The 10,138-nt window shown below is 40.9% G+C and overlaps 1 protein-coding gene across 1 annotated transcript; it reads left to right on the forward strand.

Annotated features, from left to right (window-relative positions):
- The first annotated feature begins 324 nt into the window (after positions 1-324).
- On the forward strand, positions 325-9,970 carry LOC105280669 (round spermatid basic protein 1-like protein). The gene is made up of 5 exons (XM_026968374.1): positions 325-762; positions 1,560-1,627; positions 1,862-2,875; positions 3,102-3,431; positions 3,627-9,970. The coding sequence occupies exons 1-5, from the start codon at positions 354-356 to the stop codon at positions 6,105-6,107; spliced, it is 4,302 nt and encodes a 1,433-aa protein (XP_026824175.1). The 5' UTR covers positions 325-353; the 3' UTR covers positions 6,108-9,970.
- The last annotated feature ends 168 nt before the right edge of the window (positions 9,971-10,138 follow it).

A 10,138-nucleotide genomic window follows, 5' to 3' on the forward strand; every position in this document is an offset into this window, starting at 1 on the left:
CAAGAAAGAGTTTCCGATCAAGCTCAGCTTCGATTGCGTCGCTCGATCGACATCGCTAATGATCTATCCAGTTTTCGCTTCTTCGCAGTATCGCAGACGTTAAAATCTCGCGTGTCGCGCACGTTGCAGAAATGAAAATTCTGCGGGAAAACGAGATTTGAAAGATCGAGCGATTCCGGCGGATAAAAATGTCTCTCGGATGGATAGAACCGCCCCGTTCACTGGAGCGATCCCCACTCGGCGACGTTGGCGCGGGCGAATGGCGTGATGCGCGCACCGTCGCCGGCGAACGCGACCACCAATCAGCGGCGGCGTAGTATCGCCGCGTCCGGGATGTTGCTCATGGAACTAAGATGGCATCCGAGGACGGTGCGGGTATCGTGTCAAACGTAAGATGCAATGTAAATAATACGATTGAGCGAGCGGCCGAGTCAGCTGGCGAAGGAGCAACGGGCGCGACGTCGTCCGAAACGACGCGGCACACCGTTGCCGAGGGAACGGCCGACCGCGTGAACGATCCCGCGCGTAATTCGCCCAGGACGCCCACAGGTATCCCTGCAGCGTCACCGTTTCACGCGAACACGGAAGGGCACTCGTTACCGAGGAACTCGAGCCTCGTGTGCTCGTCCGGTGATGTGGAGGAACGGGTCACAGGTGAGCCCGACAACGACACGCAGCAGCAGCCGTCTCTTCAGCGGCGCATCATGTCTCACCAGAGGACTGACCTGGACAGCACTGCTTGTCTTCCAGCAGAACCAGACGGTAATCATGTTTCATATCATTCATTGTGGGTGTCAAGAAGGAATCTCGGGGGGGATCCTTTCCAAGTAGACAGCATCACTCTCAAATCTATCACTGATAATTGCGGAATGTCTCTAAGCTGACGTATAATGTCCTGCAAAGTATTCTGTATCTTTTGTATATCAATGTGAATTTCGGTATGAGTAACAATTCATTGGTATTAAAGATGATTTACTTTATATAATTAAGGCTTGAAAGCTATTTCAGTATAACGTATTCAGAAAATTTTATTCCTTTGAACCATTTATGCTTGTCGTTTTAATCATTTGTATTCCCGTGTCACTACTCGGCATACATACATACATGGTACATATAAGTATTAAGATTTTCAAAACACGAAAGGTTAACTCTTGGCAAAACATATGAAATCTATCTGTAAAAACTTGAAGACAAAACATTGATCTATTATTGCATGAGGAAACAATTTGTCTGTTTGACTATTAAAAGTTAATTGACAGTAATATAAAATTAATGTAAAAATTAGTAAAAAAATTATAATCACTTTTGTGATAATATAATAATTTTGTTACAATGCACATACTAATATATTTGTTTCAATTCCATGAAGTTGTCTCAACAAGAAATAAATGTGACGATTATTTTTGCAAATGAGATAATATTATCTATTAAAGATTATAATAACTGCATTTTTAGATATAGAGCTATGCATTACATAATAAATACAAAACTGATATAATATATGGCAAATAAGCCTACTGTCAATTTTTATTGAATGAAATGATACATGTGTGATACAGGGAGCCCAGATCACTGCAATAATGATGTAGTGAAAGCTGCTACAGAACCAATTCATCACATTATACATGTGGGTACTACACAATTGTGTCAAATATATTTTATGTTTATTTATTAAATCAAGCATGTTCTTTATTGACGAGTAAAGTAGCTTTAGCACTTACTTGCATCATGTTCTACAAAAGTTATATCAAAATCTAAGTAATTATTATATATAAAATTATCTATAATAATTACTGTATTATAATGCTATAATCAATATAATAATTAATATCTATTATTTAATGAATCATTTTCCATTTAGCCCGACATCACATATAATAAGGACGCAATGTTATCCGGAGGCACACACACATTGTCTGCAAAAACAAAATTAGAGAGATGCGTGAATTTCTCCAACAACACACCGCAGCTGGGGGAGAGCCCACAAAGTAGTGGTGAGGTCATTAGCAGTCCAAGGAGCCCCGACTATCCTCCAAAAGTTTCCGTCAGTCCTCATCCTCACAGTCCGGATACTACGTTTCCCAACAACATGATGTCAGTGAATTCTACAGTCATTATGGATACGGCAAAATATAACGAGGAGAGCACCGAAAATGTTCCTAAACACGTGGATAAAGTCACCGAGTATCCATTGTGTTTACCGCCGGAGAAAGTCGACGATTCGACGCAAGTGAGTGTCACGAAAAGAGAATCGAGCGAGCAGCAAGATGCTGCTGCAGAGAAAGATATCACGGGCAAAGAATTGAAAGTAGAATCTGAAGTCAAAAAGGAGCCCGTAGACTTGCAGGAGGAACAGCAAATAATAAAATCAGAAGACGCGGAAGATGGGTTTTCAACGGTCGCAGCATCAGGCATCGACGCCACTACGTCTCAAGAGAAATCCGCGAGTTGCACCAACTCGTCTAATCCATCCTCTAGTTCGCACTCGAAAACCTATTCGTCTTCAAGAGAGAAGCGCTCGAAGGACGACAGACGACATTGCTCGCAATGTTACAGACGTAAAAAGATTAAGAGAGCAAGTGTCGGTATACAGTGCAAACGTGACCGTCACGTGTTGTCCTCGCTGAGCAGCAAGCTCCTACCTTTCTCCAAGTCGACCAATGACAATTTGAGATTGAATCTGCAAACGAAAAATTATAAGATGCTTAACAATCCAGTGACGAAGAGTGAATTGCTGGACGGCCTAAAGTACAAGAAATTCATTCACATAGAAACGTATCCCAATGGTGGTGCGACAGTGGTCCACATGTATCAAGACGAGATTGACAGCTTGTCGCGAGAACAAATGGAAGAATTGACGCAGGAATATTTCAAGGTAAACAATCCGGTTTCGTAACAAAACAAAGATTATAATAAAATATCATGAAGTAAAAAAATAATGTATAACGAATAAAGTTATGAAAATAATTTAAAAAGTATATAACAGTTATAAAAATTATAGAACAAAAGATGTGAAAAATCTTTGTACGTCACATAATTGTGACGAAAACTTCTTGGGATTTTAAGCACACAGTTTTACATGTGAAATCCGTCTGCCCTAGGTGGTTTTTGGCGAGGACGAGAACGGTAATGCTCATCATGTGATGGGCATAGTGCACAATGCAGCTGCATATCTACCCGATCTGTTAGATCACATGGCGAATAACTACCCCACACTGACCGTGAAAAACGGAGTGTTGGGTAGAAGTAGTGATATCGAAACGACCACGATAGTTCAATACAAAGACCAAGTTTGTAAAGCTTACAGCAACGGCACCGTTAGATACGGACCGTTGCATCAGATAAGTCTCGTAGGTACTGTTCATGAAGAAGTTGGCGGATATTTTCCGGATCTGCTGCAAAAATTAGAAGAGAATCCATTCTTAAAAATGGTAAATACGTCATAAACATATAAACGAATACATCCACACACACACACATATACTTATGTATGACACTACACTTTCGTCGTGACACGTTAAGCTAGTTGCCTGCTTTATGATCCATACAGTCCTATTTATACCATACATATTTGTTGTTTCTTTGAGACGTCGCATATTATTTATTACAACTACATCGTATTCTAGACGATGCCTTGGGGTCCGCTGTCCGTCGTGAAGATGGAAACGCCGCAAGAATCGAACGACGGCCCCATCCTGTGGATCAGACCGGGTGAACAGCTGGTACCAACGGCGGACATAAACAAGAGTCCGTATAAACGACGCAGGACGGGCATTAACGAGTTACGAAATCTACAATACCTGCCACGACTCAGTGAAGCTCGGGAGTACATGTTCGAGGATCGTACGAAGGCGCACGCTGACCACGTTGGCCACGGGCTAGACAGGATGACCACGGCGGCGGTGGGCGTGTTGAAGGCCGTTCACGGCGGTCAGGCATCCGAGTATAACAGGATCACGAAGGACGTCGTGGCCTTTTACGCAGGCGACTTCACCGAACTCGTCGAGAAGCTGCAGCTGGACTTGCACGAGCCACCGATATCGCAGTGCGTACAATGGGTGGAGGACGCTAAGCTGAATCAATTGCGCAGGCAGGGCGTCCGTTACGCCAAGATCAATCTCTATGACAATGACATATATTTTCTACCGCGCAACATTATCCATCAGTTCAGAACGGTCTCCGCTGTTTCGAGCATCGCTTGGCACATCAGACTGAAGCAGTATTATCCGGAGTCGCAGCACAACTCGAGTATCAAGCACAGCCGCGTAGTGAACGAATCTGCTCACCGCATTAAAGAGAAAAAGTCGCTGGAGACTGTTATTATAGGCGACGAGCAGAAGGAGAACACGAACCGGCAGCGCCTGGAGCAAAAATTGTCGATCGATCCCCTGGAGAAGGCGAAGGAGAGAGCGGCCGAGTATCAGGGCAACTTGAAGAAATCCGATCAGCACGGGAAGCATCGCAAGAGCCGACATCACTCTAGATCACACACGTCACTCAAGCGGAAGGACAAGGAAGAGAACAACGACAATCCATCGTCGGATCCGTTCAGCAACGCTAAGTCGTCCAAGAGCGAGAGCAGCGAACAGAAACAGAGTACCGAGAAGAAGGACGAGAAAAGATCGGAGAAGAAGCATAAGTATCATCGTCGTAGCGGCGATAAATCGAGTAGTCATCACACGCATAGCTACAGTTCCGACAATAGTCACTCCTATAAGAAGAAGAAATACGACAGCGGTCACAGGTCATCGTTGGATCACCGTAGCCACCACGATAAATCCAGCAGTAAAAGCATATCGAGTAAAGAGAACGTTTCCAGCGCGGTGGAAGCTAGAGTAGCTCCCATGTTCGATAGCTCGTCTTCCCTGAAGGATGCTAAGAGACACCTGAGCGGCACAGGCTTGTCCCCGTCGAGGGACGCATCAGCAACCGGAGATTCACCTTTGGTGGTTCTTGAGGAGGAGGTGTTGACGCAGCGGCAGATCATTGCCAAGACATACGCCACCGAAGTGGTGGACAAAGCGCTGGAAATAGCCATTTATAAATCGAAGACCGACGTCGAAGAGGTTTGCCAGTCACTGCGCGACGGAGTCTCGGAGGCGTCGAAGGAAGTGCTGGAGAAGATTCACAAGGAGAGCTTCGAGCTCGCTGAACAAAAGTTCAAAGACGACGCTGCAAAACTTGAGCGATACTGTCACTTGTTGGAGATGGAGACGGTGCTGGCGTTCACATCGAAGATGGAGTGTGCGACGGAGAATGCCGTTAAGGCGTTGATCGAGATGGCGGAGGACGAGGCAAAGGAGAGCTCGAAGAATGAAAAGACCACGGACTTCGTGATCGATACTGGCAGCAATCTCGGTGAAAACGCGACAACGGCAAAAATCAGTGCTCCCTCGTACTCCTCGTCATCGCTGGTGTCATCTCTGTCTTCATCCACTGAAAACGAGAGACACAGTAACAGCAGAAACGGCAGCAGTGACGAACACTCGCCGAAGTCATTTGAGTCTCATGCCGCGACGCATTCGAAGTCAAAGTGCAGGAACGATAAGGAGTGCGACAGAGAACGACACAAGAAGAGAAGAGACCGCGAGAGGCGGGAGCGGAAACACAGTCGACACCGACACCGAAGTCCCCAGCTGACAACCGACTATAGTAAAGTATCCGACGACGCTCTGAACATTCCCGGGCTGTCGCACAATTACACCCTTACCGCAGAGAAATCCGAGCGAGCGAAGAACATCGAAAAGAAATCCGAGAAGAGAAGGAAGTGCCACTGTGATCATCACTGCAGTCACAGGCACGAGGAGAAAAGGTCGTCCGGTAACAGTGGTACCAGCAAGGACGGCCATTCAACGTCGAGTCATTCCCACTCGTCGAGCTCGAAGCACAAGAGGAAGTCCAGCTCGTCCGACGAGCACAAGATAGTGAAGAGACTGTACGTGGAGAAGGACTCGAGTACGCGAACCTCGGAGTCAAGCGCGCAGCTGAGCAACGCGGTAACCACGACGATGACGACGACAACGGTAACAACGACGACGACAGCAGAAGCGACGACGGCAGTAACGTTCTCGTCGCCGTCGACGGACACTGTTGCGTCGACCACGTGAAAAGGTGACGATCGTTTTCGGCAATTAGTACAATCCGCTCGGTAAGGGTGCGCGGACCTGTGCGCACCGGCAAGCGGGAGAACAACTCGGTGTTACGACTCGAGCAACAGCGCGAATTCTAACTGAATTTTCTTTAGTGTGGTCAAACGCGATCGGAGCGGAATTGAAGCGAGAGAGAGAGAGAGAGAAACAAAGGTTGAACAACGCGAAACCATGCACCCAAGTACCGCAGGAAACGTTGTACTTTTACCAAAGTCGAGATCGCCGTGTTTCAATCCAAAGACGAGACGACAAAAACTTCTACTGGTTCACAGAGTTTGTTACATTCATTCTTTTTCCTGTACATATACATTTGACTACATACACACGCACACATACATATCGCCTTACTCTCGACCAGAGAACATAAACTACGAGGAAATAGCATTTCTACATTTGTGTTTGAATACTCGATTATGTCTCGATGATTAGTTTTTTTTCCCATTTTCTCCTTGTTTCTACTGCATAAAAAATTTTTGCTCTTCTCTTCTGCTGTCTTCTTCTTGCTTTTCATTGTCGCATTAGCAGCTGGATAATTCTATCGTCTTACAATTTTATGGATTCATCAGCGAGATTAATGAGTATTTTGGCTATTGTATTTTTTTAATATCTCTAGCTTGGATTGTATTAATCTTTGGATTTTACGTATTGACATTTTCGGCAGACGTATCTTTTCGTTTAACGTATTCGTTAATTTGTTTTTTTTATTTAAATGGCACGGGGATAGATGTTTATATTGTGTTATGTTTTGGCTTGTATTTTATAAAAATAGTTCTATTTCCTTCTTTTTTTAATACATAAAGTGCATCACTATGTTAATTCTTGTTTGGAGTAAGATGACGGTTCGCCTGCTGAACATTCGTGTAACAAAGTAATTTGTTTTTATATAAAAAAAACTATATATAATATAACAAAGGCTAATTTTGATCTTGCCTCCTGGCTCGAGATTCTGGCGCTTGAATTGTCTATAAAGTATATGTACACTTACATAAAACACACAAAAAACACACACAGGCGCGCGCGCCGATACAGGATCGCAAAAATTATTTTGCTACAAAAGAACTCTCCGGGCGTCTCATACACCGCTGAGAATTAAAAATAAAATACTAATATTTATAGTATAGACGACCAAATGAGAGGTGTACAAAAGGGAATTTGTACAAATTTGTGATTGCAAAAAATTAATCCCAATTAGCACGACGCCGTGCTGTGTACTTGTACATAGATTAATATTATTTTCCTTTCAGAGAATCATATCTTTCACCCTGTGGGACTCGCTTAAGTTATTTATATATCTTACTTTATGCATAAATTATTTATAATTATTTCATTGGCCATCCTGCGCTCACACGAAACTCAGCCTATACTGCGGAAAATTAATAACGATTTCTCGACACGGCCGAACACTCATTTCGCGATTCTTAATGGCACAAATTTAGATTTGTGCTGTAATAATTGAATATTTATATCTTAAATATGTAGCATATTTTAAGGAGTGAAAGATATAAAAAAAAAGTTTTGTTTGTGTGCGTGCGTGCGTGAATATGTGTGTATGCGTGTGTGTACATACACACGTGCACACACATATGCATATAATGTATAAGTGTGACAATTAAGATATTGATTCTAGGATAAAGGAGATACTTTTACACTTGAATTTACGTTAGTACACGTATCACGAAACTGTCGCGATGGGTTACTGACTTGATAATATCCCTTATTATGCTTTCAATTTTTTATCTTATAAATAATAATTTTATTTTTTAAATAATAATTATATATTAAGAGAGAGAAAATACTTTAACTCATTACTTGGTAAATATACGAATAACGTACATTACACTGAGTATATTATTGTTCATAATGTTTTCTTCACCAAAAATATAAAATAATATTTTTTTACTTAATCAAAAAGTTCTTCATCTACTTGCTCGCTTTGTTATTTTTGTTTTTAAGTGCAATGCATTGATGTTAATATTAATAAATGTGTACAAGCTCGCCTTCGAAAATGAAAGTTCGAGACAGTGATGCATTGCGACAAATCGATCGCAAACGTTAATATTTTCTCTACTTGAGTACACAATAAGAACGTTCTAAGTACAGTTGATCCATAGATTTAGAAAATCATCCGACTTGGAGAAGAGATGATGGCAAAATGGCCAATGTAGATTTGTGCATACTAATTATCGTCTAAAGAATACATACAATATCGAGACAGCTTCACAGATCTTGGTGGGACGTTCTATACATTGAATGTGCCTCATGTTTGTGACAGTGAATATATTTCTTTCATTATATTCTTCCAGACTTTGTTATAACGTTTGTATATACACGCGATAAAGGATCGTATCCGTATGCTTTATTTTATAAGTTTGTCATGTTAATAACATTATGATTCCCGTATCAGAACATTAATAAAAATATCAACATCGTGTTACACTTTCGTTATATATAAAAACCCGCATTCTTATTTATAGAGCTAAATGTGTGAGTGTGTCATATCTTCATCTCACATTTATATCGCCGCATCGCATTGCCGGCATTTAAAGCCCGTAAAGAGACGAGAAATAAAAAAAGATTGGTTTTCTTTTCGGTTGCAACGTTAGAAGAAAATAATATGTTACAACCATTTATCCTTTTTTCATTGCAATTTATAATTTAGCAACAAACAATAAGTATACAACGTAAATGCAGAACAAACTCTTTTATTAATTTTTCAATTAACGAGATAAAAACAAGAAAAAAAGACAACGCGTTTATACGTTTGGGTAATAACGTACGACGAAAGTGTACACAGACAAACAGATGCGTACGTAATCTAGTAATCTGCAGCTGCAGATGGCAGATTCGCAATTTTATTATAGAGAACGATTTAATTATAACAAATGTATACAATCGCATATAAATTCTAGTTCCATAGAATGTAGGTGCCTAAAATCACTAATTATCCAAGATAAGATTATCATCAAATGAGAACCTATTCCTCGTGAAGATTTTCCAAATACTTTCCTATCTTAGAGACCTTCTTTGAAAGTTTGTTTTCTCACATTGCAGCTTTTTAGCAAACGGCTAAATCGGCTTTGAGTAGCTATATTCCTCGGTACAGGAAAGGAAGACTCGTACGAACAAAAAATCTGTAAGATTTAAATTAAATTAAATTTAAATTTATTATATTAGATAAATTTTTCTTTCGATCATACTGGCTAACATATGCTAGATGGTCAGCAATGGATAAACTAAAATCTCTGTTTTTTCAAACGCGATATACTGCACGCCGACGGGATTTGTCAGTCTAATAATGCAGCAACCGTTTTTTCCCTTTTTTAGTTTATCCATTGCTGACCATATAGCATATGTTAGCCAGTATGATCGAAAGAAAAATTTATCTAATATATGAAATTGTCTGGCGATTAATAATATTTCAATTAAATTTATTAATTAAATTTAAGTTAAATTCGATAAAATTGATCGCTCATTGAAGCGAACTGTTATTTGAAGAATACCAAAGTATACGTCTCTAAAAAAGGACTAAATTAAAAGCAATCTACAAGCTGCTGCTTTGTGAGGGAAGCTGGGATCAATTGTAATACTTAAAACGTGAATTAAGCTGTGAAATTCTCCTCTTATAATTGAGCCTAAAATCCCGTATCTTTATTTTTCCGAAGTAGTAATTAATGATGAAACCAGATGATCCATAGATGCTGAATATTGTACATTACTTGATATTTTAAGGTGCCTTCGCTTTGTTTGTTGCAGTAAAGCTATTTCAATGATCAATCACAAGCCGTTGGTTTACTCAATACATAAATTAAAATCTTTTAATATCCATGTGTTTTTTTATGTTTAAAATGTAGACGTGTAATGTGATGTTACACATAGAGACCCTCAAGTAAGAGACATACGAACTGGTTGTCACGTCGGGATTAGTTGATGGTTGCCTTTGCAAGAATATGGCGGAACCAATGAAATAAGCGAATTTTCTGCCTACTGAC

Source organism: Ooceraea biroi, chromosome 3 (genome assembly GCF_003672135.1).
Source record: "Ooceraea biroi isolate clonal line C1 chromosome 3, Obir_v5.4, whole genome shotgun sequence".
Taxonomy (NCBI): domain Eukaryota; kingdom Metazoa; phylum Arthropoda; class Insecta; order Hymenoptera; family Formicidae; genus Ooceraea; species Ooceraea biroi.